This window comes from Astatotilapia calliptera, chromosome 11, assembly GCF_900246225.1.
Source record: "Astatotilapia calliptera chromosome 11, fAstCal1.2, whole genome shotgun sequence".
In the NCBI taxonomy this organism is placed as follows: Eukaryota; Metazoa; Chordata; class Actinopteri; order Cichliformes; family Cichlidae; genus Astatotilapia; species Astatotilapia calliptera.
This window is the reverse complement of record NC_039312.1, coordinates 23,252,837-23,274,121: the sequence shown is the minus strand read 5'-3', so window position 1 is coordinate 23,274,121 and position 21,285 is coordinate 23,252,837. Positions and strand designations below refer to the sequence as shown.

Here is a 21,285-nt window from a genome sequence, read left to right as displayed (position 1 = left end):
GGATGGGGTGGGGGGTTCATTTCCCAGCTTCGCTTCCCACTTCCACTTAGCCTGCTACTGATGAGCCCATTGGTCAACAAAGCTGTCAGCCAACAGCTTATTCATAGTCGAGGGGGTGAGAGACCAACCTAATTTATGCCACACATTAAAGGATTAAAATGCAGTACTGTGATATGAGGGACTGCCATTAGCACAGTCAATCTGTCAGGAGGATCACTCGGCGTGTTACCAAATCAATGCCAGCCATATGGAAGACAGAAGGTCAAGCACCAGACGCAAACAAACACGGGGGAGTGTACCAATATTATGATAATCTGATGACTGTGTCCATCATAACGCACAGCAAAAACCAGCTGGATTGAATTACTGATGGGAGTTTTGTGTAGGAGCACAGGAAAAAACAGTCTGCAGGGAAAGATTTGAGAGGACAGGCAAGTCAGGCTCCCAAATTTCTACACCCCCATATGCTTTTAAGTGTGTCTCCTCTTGCAAAAGTTTTGCTAAAAATCAGAGCAAAAGTTATATTTAATAAGCTTTGGACTCGCTTTACTACAAGACTGCAACGTGCCGCTCAAAGGTATGGATAACTGATTAGACCACTAGCACTTTTTCAAAGTGAAACGAGGACCCATTAAAAGCAGATTTTTTTCCCCCTATAAAGATTAATCAGAGCTACAGTGTGGTGGGAACACTGCGACAATTAGTAAACATCGAGCACGAAAGATGTCGCAAAGCAGAACAAAACGATACGAGGAGAAGACAAAGATAACCAAAGCAATTAAAAGTACAACGAAGCCATTCTTTGTATGTTACTACTGCTGCATTGTATGGATCAGAGTTGCCGTCTTTCAGGGCTGTGGTGAGCCATCGGGGCAGAGGTGAACAGCCTATTGTCTTCAAGGCTCAATAGGAGGCAGGTAAGATGAAACGCTGCACACAAATACATTCCTGCTACCAGTTTTCCCGTAAACGAGGGTGAGGGAGGTGTTACTGATGAGGAAAGGAATGAGACTGTAGCAGAAAGGAAAAGAGAAAGAAGTTTTGCTCTGTAAGATCTATAAAAAGGCACTCTGGAGCAAGAGAGTGATAAACAGGTGGGGATTTTTGATGAGGTTATATTCAGGGTTGTTTTCTGGCACTCCCTCCATCTCTTTCCTTTGTACTGAACGTTGAGATCAACTTTGCTTATTCTCCAGTCACTATGACAACTTGCCTTGGGTACACGGTGTATTGTTTTGACGCTGATAGATGAATGAATGAAGAGCTAATAGACAGAAAGACATAGAGCTCAAGGAGACGGATCAAAGGGGAGGGAGGGGAGACATAACCTGATATTTCTCCTCGAGTCAGTCTGTTAAATAAAATTAAACAAAATCCACTGAGAAGCTGTGGCTGGCTGGAAGCGAGCAAACACACGAGGTTAAAAAAATATATATAAAAAGTGGGTACTTTGAGTAAAGTCGGGAACTATAAAATTCAGCAAAAATAAATGAATAAAACTAGGACCTTCCACTAAAAAGACAAAACATGCATGCGATTCAAATAGCACACACATGACGCAGTTAAAGCTTTGAAATAAATAAAGTAGCAACATCCTGATTCCTCTTGACCCTTTTTTGTCACAAAGTAATCTAATAAAGCAATAAACAAATAAAAAAGGTCCAAAGGCTACATGAAAAGTAGCTTAAAGTGACCAACTACCAGCACTTAGTAACAAGTGTGTTATAACACCCATCCTTAATTGCTTTTTCAGCAATTACTTGACTAATGAATTTAACGGGTCTTAACCTATTACATTTATTCCATGTAAAATGATTTGCTTTGGAAAACTTAGTTTCATTCTTACTAGGCCCCAACAATGAACCAATACCTTTAAAATGGGAGTATTTGCTGCACGTCCCAGTTTTATGAGAACATCACTTGGGTATTTTGGTATTTTAGACTCACCAAAAATACATTGCCCTTAGGAAATTTTGCTGAGTTTTTCCCCCGAAATGCAAATATACATTCTAAAAAAAGATCAGATTGTTACCAATAACAAAAATAGCCATCGTTTCCACCCTTAAAACACATTATTACCATTACGACATAATTCTTCAATGAACCGTGAACAAGTTCATATCTATTCCCCAGTGTAAGCTAAGGCAACAGCACAGTAACTCAGAAACTCACAAGATTACAGCTCCAGCACCTGTGAGGTCACTGCCACTCAAAACAAAACCTCCGCTGCCTGTCAGTCAAACAATTTCAAAGAACGCAACGAGGAAGCGATGAGTTAATTAATTACCATCTATTTAAAAAAAATAAATAAATACAGCTCTATATTGAGAGCAGAACTCAGCAGCCGAGCTAGATTTTAGTAGTGAGGATAAACACCTTTTACCCGTCTGAGAGGTGAACACCAGAGGATCAAGTTTCCCCTCAATAACAGTGTGAACCCTGGTTTTAGCCTGTAATGGCTCAGCAGTCACAATGATGCTAAAATTGATCTGACTCTCAGAAGATTGAAGCCACTTCTCAGAGACCGTAAAGAGGAGCACAATAACAAACACACACACAGACACACTGGTGCAGGCACAGCAGCCAACACACGAGCTGCCGGAGCAGTCTCCTGTCAGGTCGTCATTACATTGGATGTGAGCTGCCTTTGTTTACCATCTACCCCCTTAAGGCAGAGTGACAGATAGAGGATTGGGATGTGAGGAGTAGATAGATGGGGGTATGAACAGTCAGAGATGTCCCTGCCATGCTTCAAGGACAAGACGGGCCCTTCAATATCACAGCCACTGTGTAATTAGACAGTGCTCTGTCATGCACCGAAGAGTTTCTTTTATTTGTGTCATATTAAGCGCAGCATGGGTATCCCTTACTGTGCTTTGCCATTGAGACCTAACGTAAAAAAGGGCAGCAAAGGGGGATTTGTACAAATTTAATTACATTCATAATTCGCCCATCTTTAGCTGTAATCACTCGGGGTTAAGTTAAGTAAATCCCCTTCTCAGCTAGCCACCCACACCCTCTGTTGCCTTAATAAGCGGCGTACTGCCTGGCTTTTCAGGGGAATTTTACTGGCAGCCTGAAACTCGCTAAGAGAAAGTAAACAAAGTTCTTGGTATGCAGTAGTGAAATATTAACAGATATACTCTTTCGACTGAAGTGTTGTGAGCTTTGGTTTGGAGTACTGCGGCTCACATGTTTGTGCGTATGTGGCTGTCTGCCAGTGTATGATACTGTGTCTCAGAGGCCACCTGCAGTGTCTCCGAAAGGCAGGGAAAGGAGAGGGGGGGGGAGAAAAGCGGCGCTGTGTACATCTTTGTGTGTCTGTTTTTGAGTGTTTGTTTGGCGCACCTCGCAGCCAAATCGCGGCGCAGGCAGGCAGGCAGCCCTTCGACAGGGAGGGAGAGGAGTGAAGCAGATCAAACACAAGCCAACTAATCACAGACGCTGGCTAATTAGCGCAGTCCTCAAAGGGGAACCAGGAATGAGTGATGATTCCCCCTTATGAATTTCCCAATGACGCTGTGCCGTATGCCACCATGAATACTCACGGTCACAGAGAAGGCAGAGCAGAGAGGCTAAAGTGCAAACAGAAACACCTCTGGCCTTGTTGTAATCTTATCATCTGAGAGCGAGGGGGAAAAGTGGCGCTCAATATCTTTTATCAGAGTTTCAGTCGAGCACACAACACACACACATACCTCCTTACTGTCACAAGCTTTCTCTCTCTCACACACACACACACACAGCAACATTTTATCTCAACATCCTCAAATTAGGCTTCATGTAACGTTTCCCATTAAGGGATTTCTGGAGCGATTAAATCCCAAGCGTGGTGACATTCCAGCCTCTGGAGTAAAGCACAGGTTGACGTTCCTGTGCGCAAGCTCTGAGCGTTGATTAGCTGGTGGATCTGCCACACTGAGCCCAGATTTCCACAAGATCAGAGGCAGCCAATTACAGATGTGACACGCACGTATTTGCACACACTCCCGAACGCGCCCTGCCACACCGATGCAACCACACGCCCATCCAGAAACAGATTTCTCCAGGCTTAAGTCATCACAGTGGCAAGAACTCCCCTCTTGCTTCTTCTCTAATATTGGATGAGAGGGTCCCTGTCAGAGGATGCTCAGTTCACCAGCCAACCCCTTACTGAGGCAGAGGCAAAGAGACAGAGATAACAGATGAACACAGAGAGAGCTAATAAAGATTCTAATAAGTCTATCCAAAGAAGCACAGGCCACTGAGGGGACTCAGCCTAAATAAAACCCACTCCATCACTCTTCAAGTGTCCAAGTCCCATTTTTATCTCTATACATCTTAAGCTAAACATAGAATTCTAATTCCAGCGCTGAGCCTGACTTTGAACAGCACAATGTCGCTGGCGAAATGAAAAACAGAAACAAACCTTCGCCATTCACATTTCTCTCGTTTCCACAGATTTATAGAGGAAACAATACTCTCCCCTCTACCCTCTGCAGAGCTGCCATCAATGGCCAACATTTGTTTCACATGATTACAGTGCGACAGTTGGCATTCATGTGGCAGACAAATACGCAGATTCCAGACTTATTGTTATGACATTAAATCCTTACGTGCTTTGAACATTAACAGCCGCATCAAGGAAGGCTGGAAAGTGAAGCAAATTGGAAAGGCTGGTCAGAGAAGACGAGGGGAGGAAAAAACAAAAAAAAGACATCTGAAAGCAAAATTAAACTCGCCAATTTACGCTTGAGCAACGTCGGAACAAAAAGACACGTAGATAAATAGGAACATAAGAGACACTGGAGGGGGAGACAGAGAGATGTGAGTGTGGGGAGATAAGAGGGAGGAGCGGAGGTGTGTGGGGTAGGGAGGGTACTGCAGAGCAAAGAAACAGCTGCTGAGCATCACATCTGCTCCAAGTGGAGTCATCAGCAAACAGACAGACTGGAACCAACCCACTGAGGTAAGCCCCAGGGGGGAGGCGAGGGATGGACACAGGAAGAGTGCGGGGGGAGCGGGTGGGTGTTGATATGGCCAAGCAACAAGAGGATGAGAAGGATGCGAAGGATACAATTAAAGAGAGGGAGGGTGGAAGAAGATGAAACTAGGATGACTGTGCACAGAAGCTGAGCACGCTTTACTCTTTTCCCCAGACAGAAGAAGGTGGGGCAGGTCGGTAGATGGCTTTGCATGGAACAGGAAACTCAAATCACTTGCTGTCTTTTTCCTTCTCCTTCTTCACCCACCCTTCTCACTCCTTCCCTGACATCCTTCCTCTGTCTCCCTCCCTCTCTCCCCCTCGCCTTCTTTCTCTTCAGCAAGACTGACAGAACAAGCGATGCCTGTGAGAGTAAAGATGAAAGGCCTGTGAGGGAGGTGTATGTGTGTGCGTGTGCACGAGGTGAATGAATGACCCCTCTATCCCTCATCCCCACTTTAGAGCCATCCTGCCCTTACACTAAAGAAAAAAAAAGAAAAGAAATACATATAACGCCACAGGGGCCATGTGGAGGTCACACCACACCGTGTTTGCAGTGTGTGTGTTTGCGTGCGCTTCACTTCTCTATTTGTACTCACACCATGTTCCAACGTTAGAAAATGAGACACATCAAACATCGCTCTAACAAGGCTGCCACAGCAGGAATACCATCTTATGCCTAGCTTCGTGTCCTGTAGTGTACACCTACGGCCTGTGGAGAAGCACCCTGAGGAGAGGTAGGGACCCTGAGAAGTGCACATTGTTCATTCATGATAGCAGCCACTGGCAGCGAGGGCAACCCCGTAGCAGAGTAAGCGATGTCATTTGGCAGCAAATGAAGGGGAAAGAGCAAAGCCGTTTCTGCATCTCTCTGAGGTCTCACAGCTAGCTCTAACATTAAGTTAGCCTGGGCGCGGGACAAAGCCCAGTTTGTGTTCACGTCTCCGCATGGCGAAATAAACATAGCTGCTGCTTCACAGTTTCCTTTAGCTCGCCTTCTCCTTTCCTCTTATCTTGCCCTGTTTTGTTGTCACCCCCGCTGCCTAAAAGAACAATCTACCCACACAGCATGCCCTTCCAAAATATTTACTCACTCAGTACTGGCTGAATACAAAGGCCATTCTCTTACCCCCTCTTAGGTCTACCATTCAAACAAACTATGCATCCACATGAAATTGCAGACTGCACCTGCTCTTATTCTCACTTCCCCTCTCTCTAGATCGTGCACGCCCGCACACATTTGTTTACTGCAGAACATCCTCCTTTGCTTTCCTTTCCATGTCTAACTGGTTTGTGCCTTAGACTGATCTTTAAGTTGCAAAAGAAAACCAAGCACAGAAGCAACAGTAGCCATCACACCTTGCCTGGAGCAGGGAGTGCGTTTCTGCCGCTCGCATCCTCACAAGCACCCCTCTGATTCAATACCCCTGACACTTTCTTAACACCTTTTCCTTTGCAGCTTGTGCCCTTCTTTCCCCTTCCACCACTCCTCTCTTATCTCAATCTGTCACCTTACATTCTCCCCGCAGCCCCCATTTCTCATTGCATCCTCTCTGCAAACCAATTTTCAAAGCAGCTTTTCCAGCTAATCCAACGTTTTCTGTTTTTAGCATGCAAACCCAAATATAAGTTCATTAACAATCAAGTGCTGAAATCAGTTGCAGTGTTGCAAAGCTCTGGCTTTTCCTGGCTTCCCATTCATTAGCATATGTTTGAAAACCCAAGTCTAAATGAAATGATCAGAGTCGATGAACTACAAACAAAGACCCAGAATTAATTCTATGTGGCGGCTGCATGTCATGCTTGTTTTTAATTTCTTGCACTTATAATTTTTTAACTAGGCGCTTAAAAATAGATGCAAATGAACGGAGAGTCAGAAGAAGCCTGGGCGCCCTGAGTAACGACACGTCCCCGGGGTGTCTACTGTTTTCGGGCGATTGTTCGCATACTCCTGTGGGGGATGCGCATGCTAATAAGTAATAATGTTCCATCAAAGTGAAATGCTGCATTGAGTCTTCCGTCTTGCAGCTCTACAGTATCCTTGACTTACACGCAGCCTTCCCATCCTCCTCGCTGTTAAGGGATATGGTTCCATGCGCTGCACCTGTGTCTCATTACCGCCACTGATGGTTCAGTAACAGGCTCCTCTCTTTCGCTCACCATTGTGCTCTCACTCTTTCCCTCCCTTTAGCTACTGCCAACATACATTTACCTCCAACAGCATGGCCTGCACTCATCTCTTCCCCTTGCTCATCCGAGTGCGTGCTTTCGCATGATCTCTGCAGCCCCATTTGTCCTGTCGCTTCTACCATTACAGTCTTGGCACGGATGGGGTTTTTTGCCAACTGTTAAGCAATCTACTGATTTTTTTTTTTTTTGCTACACTGATCAATTCCTTCAATTTTTCCTCTAAGCACCCTTTTACTCGAAGAGGACATTTACAGTTTTCAGCATGCAAGCTCCTGTCAGCATTATTGTGATTTAACTTTGCAGTGCTCATATTTTCACTGTAAGAACAATTCCAATGCTGCAACTAATAATTACCATTTCATCTACAGATTAAGCTCCGTTAACAATCAGGACACACTAATCAAAGAATGAAATATCAGCAAATCTCCACCATTCTTATGTTGAAAATAGAAAATGTTTTGGATTTGTCCTCCAAATCATTTTATCAGGACATTCCAGATAAACACGTACTCTGTCTTTATTTGTTGAAAATAAACAGAAAAATCTAAACACTAATCCTGCTGTATGAAAAGGTTTTGTGATTGTGCCCCTAAGGCTTAGTTTTAACTTTACCTGTCAACAGCAATTGTTCCCAAACTGAATCTGGCTTTTCCAGATGTTGCTTTGCAAAGTTTGGATGGTGACTTTTGGGATGAGGTTGCAGGTAAGGTTTCCTTATAATGACTCTTCACGTAGAACCTGTTTGTGCTGCTCAGTGTAACTGTGCACCCGCCACTGCTGCGTCAGCCAAGTCGTCCTACAGCTCCTTTGAAGTCATTCGGAGGATTTTCCTCTGCCTTTTAGCCCAGCCGGAGCGCAATTTTATCTGAAATTGTTCTTAGCCATTCACCATTCCCTTTTACTGCCATTTAATAATGACATTTCAGAAGGTGGAAAGCTAGAAGTGTTTTGATATCTTTTTATAGCCTTCCCCTGCTTTGAAAGCATCAATCAGCTTCATTTTCAGATCAGTCAGCTCAGAGGAGGCCATGGTCGTTGAGTGTTAACAAACGGTTTGAAGAGTCAAGAAAATTTATCATGCTCTGGAATTATCATTAGCTCCTCCCTAATGAGTCACTTAAAGGCTAATGCTTTGGCTACATGAACCCACAGGATGTGTGGACTGTTTGTGTCAGGGACCGTGTGCCACAGTAGGTTTTGTTTTATTCTTATTTTTTGTACTCGCTACACCTGCAGTGCTTGTTCAGCGTAAGGCTGTGTGACTCATAGGTTAAAATTTTTTTTTAAAAATTAAAAAACTTTCAGATCGTGTTGCATTTTCAGGATTTTGGATCCAAAATCTTTGCAGAAAATCTTTTTAACAGACTACAGGAGATGATATAGGGGATAACGTTCCTAAGAAAGTGCCAGCTGGTACTGGCAAAACAAACGCAGACGCTAAAGTCGCTTAATGTATAGCGACAATTTCATTTAGCAAAGAAATAAAGAAATCAGTGCTTTATGACCCATTTCTGTGTAAAAGGACTGGACACACACACACACACACACAGGAAGATTGGGTGCTCTGAGAACATAAAAGTAGACCAGAGTAGCCCGTTTTATTGATTATAGCGGGAGCATAGTGTTGCAGCATCTGCTCTGCAAACGATCCGCATATGTTACGTGTTGTGTAGCCACAGGCTAATGAGCTAATTAAGTTCACAGACTTTAAGTAGAACTTTAAGTAGAACGGTGCCTGAAGTTGTGCACTTGCACTCATACAGTTCAAAAAAAAAAAAAAAATGTTTTTAAGCTCATCAAATTAGAAGAAAGAAAAATTTTACAGCCTGCCATCTGTTCATGGTGTGTCTTTTTACTAGAAATAGAAAAAAAGAAAGAAAAAAAAAACAATACCTTAAGTTAAAGTTCACTTTGACTGTTTATCACCTTTATATCACGGATGTAATATTTCAGGCTACAAGTCTTACTGTGCTAACCTGTTATAAACTGTGAAACAACAGGCAGCCACACAGCTGGATTTCAACTCCAGTCTCTCCATTGTAACTGCAACCTCATGTACAGTAACGGTGCAGAAAACAATGAAATAAAAGCTTTGTGTTCATAGCGGTTTATGAAGAGCGTCTTCATTTTTCCCCCAATAAAAATCCTCAGAAATGATGAAAAAAATCCATAATTAAAGAGATAATATATAACATAGTGAGCAATACTAACAAAAAAAACAAACACTTGTATGTAATCCAACCATTATATGACATTAAAATCAATCCCTGTCCCACAGAAATCAAGTCTAACATTCAATACAATCAGTCTGGCACGACTATCATATCACAGTCAATAAGGTATTATTTTAAGACCAATTAACCCCAGAGTCAGAATTTAAAACTACAGTGCATTTATTATTCGTGACATATTAATGTAATACTGTGTTATGAGTCCACTATGAGTCTTAAAACCAGATACTGGGCCAAAAAGATGGCTCCTGAGATAACTGCCTCTACACTGATGGTTTCAAGATGAGTAGAGGGGACTGAGTGGCTGTGAGCATTAGAAGACCGTGGACAGACTCCCTCCTACGCTGCACATATTAATTCTTCTAATGGCTCAGCTTGTCACACGTTGACACTGCATAATTATGTCATCTACAAGGGACGAGCTTTTTAAAAGGGCAGACGCACAGTGCAGCTGAGAGCCTTTGTCAGTGGAGATGTTCAAAACTGCTAATATGAGTCTTAAAAAATGGTTTACTTTTAGCTGGTGAGGCCCTTAAGTCCACAATATTGTAATCATGTTAGATCTACTGATACTGAACGGATACCAGGATGAGCAGCCCAGGTTGTCTTAATATAGATGCCAAGTCTTCCATGGAAGGACTTTTACAATAACGAACCAGCCAATTCTGTAAGTATTATCCTGAGTGACAAGAGCGTCCATCAAACCCAGAGGATCCTCTCACCCATGGCCTCTCGTCATCCATCAATCCATCCTGCCAGCCCTACCTCCATCTATGTAAATAAACAACAGAGAGGGAGGAGGAGCTGGGGGAAGAGCTGAGGAAATCAAAGTAGGACAGTCAAAGTAGAGGCAAGCAGGCCAAGTTAGGTTTAGAGAATGTAAAGGAAAGGAGACATGCGGGAGGGGGGGTTAGATAGCGAACAGCTGTAAAATGAAGAGGAGTGAGGAAACTGTAAGGAGGCAGGAAGCAAACACAATTGACTGAGGTGATGAGGAAGGGAGAGAGGACAAAGTCATCAGGAAGGAATGAGGAGGAGAGATAAACTGGAAGGAGGAGGGGGGGGACTGACTGACACAGGGACAACAGCCAAATCAGCGGACACACAAGATGGAGTCACGGAAAAGAATGCGAAGACGGGCGAGAGCGGAGGGAGGCACAGAGGAAAAACATCAATGGAGGACATTAATAATCCATCCCAGATAAAGCAATTCTGTGTAAAAAGAAAGGAATTCACTGGAGAAGGAGACTGTGGAGGAAAAGGAGACAAACAAAAGAACAAGAGAAAGTTAGTAGGAGGAGCCTGAGGGTCTCCTATTAAAAAACAAGAACAATTGCGAACACTTGTGTTAGTTTACACAAGCAGAAGAACCTTTCCTCACCTCGCCCCCCCATCTTCCCGAGGCTGTGTCTATTTAAATGTGTGCTTAAATGGCGAGTGCTACTGCTCTAATCGCGGCTGGCATCACAGCACAATCCTTCTCTACCTTTCCCCCCCAGCATTCAGTCTTCTTCTGTGGCTCAGACCCAGCACACCCTCCTCACACGCACACGCGCACACACACGTACACCGCATGACTCTGCTGTGCCAGAGGAAAAAAAAAAAAAAAATTCATGAATCACTGGTGCACAAATCAGCCGCAAGCTTGTTGCAAGAAGAGCAAACTGGGAAGAAGCGAGAAGGGGAAAAAAAGGACAGAAATAAACGGAGAAAGTGTTTCCTTTAAAAGCTTCTAAAAAGGAAGACGATTCAGGAGATGGCTTCCAGCATCCTGAGGGAGCAAGCACACACCCAGAGGACCACGGTGACAAGAAGAGAAGATACCGCCTCCCCACCCCTATCCAGCTCTTCCTAAAGAGGCCAAGACAGAAAGCCAAAGCAGCAAGTGGCCAAGTAACAAGCAAGTGCATGATACATGGATGGCACAAACATGTGTTTGCACATAGCAAACATCCGACTTTCTGTATGAAAAGCGCACCAACACCTTACGTACAAAGAAAACTTGTTAAAAGGCACCACAGTGCTCCATCCACACAACAAAAAAGCCCCTCCGTCAGCTTCCATTTCAAGAGAAACTATGCAATCATCTCTTGTTACAGAGCCACTTTCCCTCTAGGGCCACTACTGAAAAGCAGCTCTGTCCATTGATACAGGTGTGGTGTGGAGGGAGAACGCGAAGAGAAGGGGAAGGGGGACAATGGATGGCCTTTTCAATGATCTCCCTCAGTTCACCTGGATTAGAAGGAATGGAGGCTGAAAGGAAGGAGGAGGAGGGTCTCTAAGCTTGGCTAAGAACAATGCTGTCTCTGTTTGCAGTAACACCGAGTGCATCACTTTGTCTAGCATCAGCCAGCCGACTGCCTGGACTAAAAACCATCATCCCGGGGTTCAATGTTGAACTGTTTTTGTGCAAACGCACGCTTAAGAAGCACTTAAAATGTTGTCAAACAAGACTCCTGACCCAAGATGTTTCCATTATTTGAAAGCAGGAAACACGCATGTGAATATACTGCTCCGACAACACTGAGTTCTTCACTATATTTATCTATTGTTAATTACAGACACAGATTTTTGTCCAGTGATCATTTTCCTAGATTTTTTAAAATGTCCAAACATAATGGGAAAAATAATATGGTGACATCTTCATAACCTGTTTTGCCTCATCAACAGTCCAAACCCAACAATATTTCGTTTAGGAAAATGACAACAAAATTACTAACGAGAGACCAATAAAACATCGGTCTTGAAAAGCACCTCATTCACAATTTAAAGTAGCTGCGTGAAAAGTGTGTGAAAAAAATCAAACGTATTTTTATCACAGGCATGAAACTGACGAGATCCTATGAAATAAACTGTGGTGCATTTTCACTTTACCTGAAAAATCTTTAAACATTACAACTTTCACCACACCAGCATTAACCCCCACAGCTGCACACAGTATCGTGTCATTACTTGCACACATTATGAAGCCCTTTCTTTCTATATTTGCACAAATGCGTCATGTAGCAACACCAAAAGCTTTTTTAAAATAGATAAACAGGTATCCAAAATTGTGTTTTGCCACAATCTTGACTTGCATATCTAGTAGGTAGTAGCTTAGCTAAAGTGGTGAAGAAATCCCATTGCTCTGCCATTGCTGGCAGTTAATCCTCCTACTATGTCTGTGTTTACATTTATGCAGAGATCTGCTGCTCTTTTATGGCATCTGCTCTCTTTAACGCCCTATCACGCATCTAGAAGTAATTAATAAGAGCTTAACAGCGGTAATGGTAGCAGGAGTGGCAACAGTGGAAGCGGGGGTAGGGGGTGCTGTCATGACAAAGAAAAGTTCAAGACCAACGACGTCACACGCCACGGTCACTGTGTGGATACTTTTATGCTACATTTCCATTTCAATGCCGCGAAGGTTCAGCACATCTTAGTCCTTTTTAGTAAAAAGTTTTAAATGTGTGAATAAAATGAAAGCGTTCACGGTAAATAAGCAGCAAGATGTACTGGGGAAAACAAATGAACCGGATTGTTTTTTATTTTAAAATATTCAGAGTGTTTCGCTTCTCCCACACACACAAAAATAAAAAATAAAAAAATAAAAAAAAATCGCACAAAGTTTCAGAAGAAGAAAAAAAAAAAGCAAATTTTCTGCTGAAGTTTCGGACAGTATTACTTTCCCCAGAAAGTGGGAATTAACTCTTGAGACGTAATCCCATTTCAGCCTCAGTGTGAGATTCTTGTTAGATGAGTCAAGCTATATTACCAGCCTAGTCACCGCCTGCGGGGGAGACGAGTGTGTGACAGCATCTAGCAGCAGGGGAGTGGACACCGTCATCCTGATCCTAGCATTGCACGACAGGTTAGTTCTGCTGAAATGAAATAAAATCCTGCATCTGTTTCCATTTCGCCGTCTCACCAACTCGCTTCATTCTCAGCTCTCGCTCCGTTGACTTTGTTGTGTCAGTTCTCCTTTTCTGTCCTCTGTACAGTAATCAAGTGATTCAACCATCAAATCAGCCCAACATCCCTCAGCACTCGTGTGTGTACGAAGCACGCACTGTTTTCGTGCTCTGCGTGTGTGTTTGTGGTCGCGCGAGGACGTGGTGCTGATTGTCGTTCTGCAGGCTGGGCAAGGGAAAGGAGGGTGAGATAATAAGAGGAAGGGTGAGGTGAGGTGGGGCAGCGCACTGTAAAAAGTGTCACAGCAACTTAACCTTCAAAAAAAATGCCCACTAGGGTTGAGGAGGTGGTGTTGTCGCCATTAGAGGAGAAAGGAGGAGAGGAGTGCATGAGAGAGAACGGATGATTGATGTGTGCAAGAAGGAAAAAAGAAAGAACGAGAGAGAGAGGAGAAGCACTCGTTAGGAGGGGAAGGAAGGTACAGATGCCTGCAATACAAATGTCTGTAGGGAGGGTTGGGGTTGTTAAGGAAGTATGAGAAGAAAGTAGAGCGAGAGACACGAGGAGCAAATGAGAGTAAGAAGGAGGAAAGTAGCAAAGGCAGTTTGGATAGGCTTAAGCAGAAACTCCAGGCCTGACATAGGTGGAAGAGACAACTGGGGAATTGGACGGTGGGACAGAGACGGCATGAGAGCTACAGAAGAGAAAGAGAAAGATAGAAAGCCTAAGAGGATAGAGGAAAGTAACAGACATTCCAATTACAGAAGGAAAAGGGGGGATTAATGACTAAGAAACAAAGTGGAGGAGAACAAAAAACAGGATGAGAGAAGAGGAAAAAAAAGAGATACAGTAAGGCACAGCAGTTTGCTGAGCAGATGGATCAATTATGCGGGCCAAATTACAGAAAGGAGGAAGTTGGTGCATTAGGAGAGGACGTGAACAAAGAAGGCAGAAAGAGCAGGGGAAGAATGAGTCAAGATGGAGGAGTGGAAGTAAAGGCACAAATGTGACAGGAGGGGGGGCAAGTGGCCGATTAGAGAGCAGGCAATCAGTTTAGCAGATGAATGAGACAAATCACTTCAATGAAGGAGGACCTGCTCTCCCTAAGGAGCGACAAACAAGCAAACCCTGGCACACCCTGTTGACAAAACACTGGGTTGATAACTGAATAAACCTGCTGCCTCCATTTGACCTTAATGTGATGTTTGCTTCAGGGGAGGATTTAAAAGCTGCCGTTTCAAGGCTCTGGGGACTAATGACGAGACTGCTGCTCGTTTATCAGCGTAGCGTGGCTGTACATTTTTAAACCAATAAGTGAAACAGTAGATATCAGCGACGAGATCGAACCGCAGGACTGTGGAAACGACCGCTCGCCTTGCGAAACACAAGAGCACGCTTCACACGCTTTCAGTGAAATAAATAAATAAGTAAAATAAAACCTGTTTGTGCATCGTCTCTGCAATAGCGAAATCAGTTTTCTTATCTCATACTTCCGAGATCCAATCTGTGCGAGAATACTACATTTTCACATTATGCCGTGTAATTTTTACTGTGTTGCTCTGATAAGACTAGCAGGATCACGAGGGAAAGCTGACTGAATTGAAAGCAGTCGGTGTGCACACACGGTTTTTGAGGAGCACGACTCTGTGCCCGGCTACCAGAGCCTTGACAAGACCCTGTCGCAACAAATTCAATTTCCTTCTGTGAATTGGACATGACCTTGTCAAAGTCAGATGCGATGAGGACGCAACACGTCTGCGTTTGTGTGTATTAAAAGCGGTGTGCAGACAGGTAACAAAAGGAACTAAATGCAGCACGCTTGTAACGCGTGCTGCTGGAGCTGGGGAAATCTGTGAAGGGGGACACGCGGGCAGTACTGCCAACAAAACCGGCTCGACATTTCGCAAACTGGGGGCAGAGAGGACACGCGGAGGGATTAGCTGAGGAACAAAGGGAGAGATGTTTCAAGGTACGGCCGTGTCGACAGTGCAAGCCCTAAATGTTTTCAATATCACATAAGGGCACTGCATCATCAACCATTCAATACCAGATCGATAACGCAAACCACCTTCCACCTCACAAACTCCATTTAGACACATTAAGGTGACTGCTAATGAGCAGGAGAGTGTGTGTGCGTGCGCACAAGTATATAGGGACACTGTGAGGAGGACGCAGTCAAGGGCCTCGGTGCTTAGCTGCACAGAGATCTGCTGAGTGCACTATGGGGATGGTTTCAGAAATAAAAAGGATGTGACAAAGACAGAAGAAAGAGGAGAAGGATGACAGAGGGAGGTTACAGGCCAGGAAACAATAATAAAAAGAGAAAGGTTAGTGGAGGTAGTCCTTTACTGTCTGCAATGAAGGCTCTTTAGTTATTAAATATGTGCCTAATGCTTTGAGAGCGTGAGAGAGAAGAAGAGGGGAGGGAGGTGCGACTAAATTACAAATGAGCTGATAATTCCTGGCCTCCCTGGTTCACTCCCTCACACAGTTTTCTGCAATCCTCCTCCAGCACCTCTGCCAAGACGCTGCGGTGTGGAATTTGAAAATGTCGACAACCTCAACCCCCCCACTCACCGCTCTGCCTCCGCTGCTCATCCTCTGTGATTTTTTCTACAGCAGGGTCACAGAGACACCCATCTCCCAAGCCTAGTTAATTAAGAGGATTTCATTTTAAAGAGTTTGGCTGCCTTTCAATGGATCTTCAATTGGAATTACTGCTCATTCTCTACGTCGGCTGAGCTGGAATGGGTTTGACCTGCATCTCCCTAAATTCCATCTGGGGTTTGTCAGGAAAACGCAGATAGGAAAATGCAGATTTGGCAGAAGGTATCTTGACTAATGGTGTGGAAATCTGTGTGTGACTGGAAAAAAAACAAAAAACCAAAAAAAAAAAATCCCACTGTATACAAGATAAGCTCCTGGCATGCAACTTCAGCAAATGCTACAGTCTTAAAAGTCTCCATTATGTAGAAGCATGTGGGTGGGTAGGGTACATTATGGAACGGTATCTTGCGTCGAACCTTAATCGGTGCGTGTGCACATGCACGCAGATTTGATGTAGATAGGAGTTAAACCCAACACCTGCGCCAAGAATATCATCGACCCCAGCACAGTTGTGTTTTTAGAAACCCCTTAGCTGCACCATGCATATTAATAATGTTTGGCATTCCTTCCAAAAGAAGGATTTCTGCTCATTTTCCTTTGGATCAGATGGGACTGACTTCAGCCGTCTGGCAACTCTCAGAGCCAAACACAAACATGCTGGCTGGGGGCTCCCAGTGTGACCTCCATCCACCCAGCATGTACAAGTCAACGGAAGAGAGCAGGGAGGGACTTCAGACGCAGAGCTGCTGGCTTTGGCTCTCTTGTCACAGGAAACCCACTATCATTATTACAAGTTGCAGGATAAGCCTCGTTTAAGGCAGTCAATTAAATGAGCATGGAGTTGGGGAAAAAAAGGAACTCCTCACATCTGATGTCTGTAGAAGATAACAGGGTTGCTGATGAGGATAACACTTGCCTTCCTGAAACAAACAGTAATACACACATGCAGTGTCATTCTGTGATGTGTCGCCTCCGCCCTATTATTGGAATGTCATCTGACTTACAGTGCAGCCTCAGGTTACATCGCCCATGCATCACCAGCTAAATGTGCACACGTATCTGTGCCTGCCTCTGTGGTATACTATGTGGCCTAAAACGCAACAAGATGCAGCGGCTGGCGCGCATCGACCCCCTCTGCTCCGCTCCATCCATCCAGTCTAATAATATTTGCCAAGTCAACAATAAACTTGATGGATCTTTTGTGTCTGTGGTCACTGGTAATGAAAACTCTATGGAGCAAAGTAATCTCACTAAAACCTGATTTATCAAAATAGCTGTATACCTAAAATCCGGTAAAATGTCAAGGATCAACAATTTAATCAATTTAGCTACCATATTGGTTTTAAAATGAAAAGTGCCTTGTGCTAAAATGTTTTCAATACGTCAGTTAAAAAGCTTCACATTTGTCACAATTTTATAGTGGGATAAGTGGTGCTTCATTTCTGAGCGACCATTAAATATTACCAAGTCCTGCACCTGGAAAAAAAAAAAAAAAAAAAAAAAAAATAACAAGTAGTATTAAAAAGCTGTCTAAATCATTAGGCTCATCTGGTGAAATGCCAAAGCTTCAATCATTTCACAATTTTGTTATTCGAAATTAATTGGGACACATTTGCCAAACACTGCCCACGTATAAAGGGAAATACAATGAATTGGCATCACTCTCATGTCTCCATTAAGCCATAAATTCAAGAACACTTTTATGTCTGAATCAACAAACCTTTAATGGCGACCATAAGCGAGAGGAAGACGTTATTGATGTGTCATTTAAACAGGAACCCTCAGCGAGTATGTGTGTGCGTGCAAGTGTGTGTGTTTTTACCAGCACATATCACAGTCGGGACGAGATTTTCTTTCACACGTACAGAAGCACACACCTGACCTTTTCAAAATCCTTCTGACATTTACGGTGCTGGTGCAAAAGGGTGAGGACAGCTCATTTACATAATGATAGGACCAAACCTCAACAGCCATTAACACAAAAAACTAAAGCCAGACTGAAAACTCCTCGCTCCACTGAGACTAATGAGATACTAAGGACTTACTTTTTTCTTCCCCTTTATTAGCATAGAAAAGAAAAGAAAAAAAACCTCCTCTCATGATCCATCAATTACATTCCTCTTAATAGACAGAGTCTAGTGCTCTTCCTCTGTTGTGATGATGAATTGTTCCAGACTTGGCAGGAATACACTGTTTCACACCATGTGGAGGGGAACTGTTAGACCTAATAGTCTGAACTATTGCACACCGAGGACTGCCAAAAGAAAGATCAGTACATTCGAGTCAATCAGTATCCACGCTAAGTACATCTGTGTGTGTGTGTCTGTGTGTGACTGAACAGGGTGGGCAGTTAATGATTGTGAAAATGCTGTGGTTTTTTCAGTACTTTGATATTCTACAGCATAATCATATTAGCTGGTGTGATTGTAGCTGTAAAAAGAATACAGCTCTGAAATCCTACAGTCATGACAGGCTATGGTAAGGTCATGTGGTTTATTGTCCTGTCTGGCTGCACGTTGTTCCTGTCATAAACAGCACGGCCTTGAGTTCGAAGAGAGGTGGGGGGAGCGAGGGAGGCCATCTGAATAACCCAATCACTACCATCACCCACACAAAAGCTCTGGACAGGAAAGAATAAAAGACAGCAGAAAAAAAACAGACGGAGACAAGAACAAGGCCTCTGTATGTAGTGGACAGCAGCGGTGGGGGAGGGGGCGCATGCTTGGTGGGAGGGAGGGAGGGGGAGAGATTTCAAATGACGGTGGGAAAGAGGGTAGCCAGGGCGTCGCCTGTCTTAATCAGTTGCTGCCTGTTGCGTTTTCCAGCCAATCCAGAAACTCAGCCACATCAATCCAACGCACAAAAGCAGCGGGCCGCTGAAAAGCCACCTGTTTTTGCTTGAATCTGAGGAGAGTCGTCAAGAATGGCTTTGCATACTTTTCTGAATGCTTTCAGGTATACAAAAGATTAAAAACACAACAACAATGGCTTATTTGTGAGCGGAGAAGGACAGAGTCTCTTCCCCCAGCCCTGACCCTGCATGCCCACCGGGTTCTCGGGCGCCCAGCCAGCCGCCCCCTGCAAACACGCAGCTTACTCAGCCATAAAGACAATACTCCCACAGCCTCATACTCCCCCACTTAAAAAACAAAAAAAAAAAAAAAACACTCCCCCTCAAGTAAGCCCACCGTTCTTCCAATAAAAACATCTCCTTGGTAATGGGCCAAAGCCTTTCTGACCCACATCCATGGTTCGTGGTGATCTTGGGGGTCGGGGTTGGTATTATAGTTCAATTTCAGAGCTTAAACTGGCAGGCCACTTGTCTGCTGAACTCAGAAATATTACAGAAGCCAACATAATTAAAAACCTATCCAATTCAATATTGAATTGGATAGGTTTTTACATTAAAGCTGGGCCATGTTAAATTGAAAACTTTGCAGAAAATTAATGAACTTCTTTCGCTCCCAGATTGAAGCTGGAGAAGTGGAGGTAAGTGGTTGCTGTCAAACCTCTAGAGGGAAAAGTGAAGGTAAAAAAATGCAAAAGGAGACCAGTAAAAAGTTTCAGTTCCCCATAGCATATTAACCAAAAGGAAATCAGACAGAAGTCCCTTTTGAAAAAAAAAGAGAAAAAAAAAATACTAAAAATGAAAAGAAAAAGCCACGTTGGTGCCTGCACAGGGAATGCCTTGCTTTTGTCCTCACTCATAAATATGTAAAGCCTTTTGTTTTGTTTTCTCCACTTTTCTCCCTCCACTAAGAGCACTTCATGTTCTGTAAAATGAAATCGGACAAAAAAGGTCCACTGCATGAATAACTCAAATACTGCAATTAAAAAACACCACAACCCGCTCACTATTGAAAATGTATACTGTAGCTGTGCCAGGACTTTAGATCTAGTCCTACATTCCTGCCCCAATTACAGGAAAAAAGAACAACAAAATACCCGGTCTAGTGAGGAAAGGCAGCGAGAATGTTGAACTGGTTTCCTGCAACATATTCATATGCTAATAGGTTAAGTGCATACCAGGAATATTTTTGGAGAGCCCTACGGTCGCGGTACCTGTACGCTACCTGAGCTCAAGCAGACTGGAAAACAGCTGAATTATTAACGCGAGCAGGCGTGGCCAGTCACTTTGCTTAAAGTAATAGACGCCAGATTACATTTTTAAAAAATCCAAGCGGTACACTGAAAGAAAATCATGCGCAAGTTCCATCTAGATATTAGCCAGAGCGGGCCATCCAGTTCTTGCCCCCTCTGTCAGTTTCAGTGTACATTAAGAGCTGTTACCAGACCAGTTTTCGTCAATGCGTGGATACAGGAATGAAAAGGAGCAGGGAGGGGGCTGTGGGGATGAAATGGGCTTTAAGGTGGGAAAAGGAGTACGAAGGATAGACTGAAACAGCGCCTAGGTTTAAAGAGGGGAAGTCACCAATGAAGCGCAGAAGGCACCTCGCCTCAACACCTTGCTCCACAGAGCCACACCTTAGGGAAACTAAACATGGCGTTGAGTCACCGACCGAAACTCGGGTCAAAGACCGATGGGCCTGGTTTACGATCAAAACCTCTGAGAGAAATAATTAAAGTAAAGAGTTATCTCTCTGACCACCGCACTTGGCGTTAGTATAGTCAAAACTCAGAGAAAATCCGACGAGTTAAAGCGAAGAGTTAAAGCGTCGCCTGTACAGAAAGCAAGGAAATCACCTGCTGGATTTTCTTCGCCCGTCACCGCCCTGACAGGTGGTAGTCAGGTTTAAATTGGTCTTCTCCTAAATTATTCAAGCTCGGAGAAGAAGAAGACGGAAAACAAGCCGGTGTCGGCAATGAGCTGGACACCACTGACTTGTTATAAGTGATCTTTTCTTACCGTGCTGTAGAAGTATCGACGAAACCAAGCAGAGCAGTCCTATCATTTTTGTGCATTCAGGCCAGATTCGGGAGTCATGTCTCGCCATGGTTGATTACGGTCCGCTAAAACCCCAGGAACGAAGGATCGCCGAAATAAATAGGGCTTTGAGAAGAAAAAAAAACTTCAAATAAAGGTCAATTTCGGAGTAAAATCTCACTCAAAGAATCAGAACTTGTTTGGTTACAGGACAGGTCAAGAGTCCGACAGAGATTCTTGTTTGAAGTGTCCCTCGTTCGTCTTTAAAGCAAAATGGGCTGAAAATGAATGGAAATCCTTGTGAATTCGTCCTGGCAGCGCACAGGTGAATAGTTCCTCTCCGCCGGTGTTCAGGATGTGAAGAACTGCTGCTTTCTTTCTCTTTCTCTCTCTCTCTCTCTGCTCCAACAACTATTTCCTGCGTGTGAGCGCGCGGCTCTCGAACTGCGTGTGTGACTGAGGTGATGTCATCAGGCGTCACAGTCCTTATCCTTTCCACCCCCCTCCGAAAAAAACAA

General features: G+C 43.9%; 1 protein-coding gene across 1 annotated transcript in view; it reads right to left on the bottom strand.

Annotated features, from left to right (window-relative positions):
• LOC113032396 (nectin-2) overlaps positions 1-21,221 on the bottom strand; it is a 51,494-nt gene extending 30,273 nt beyond the window's left edge. Inside the window, exon 1 of the mRNA XM_026185306.1 lies at positions 20,750-21,221. Coding sequence (XP_026041091.1) covers positions 20,750-20,837 — 88 coding nt within the window. The 5' untranslated portion in view covers positions 20,838-21,221. The remainder of the gene's footprint in view (positions 1-20,749) is intronic.
• Between the last annotated feature and the right edge of the window lie 64 nt (positions 21,222-21,285).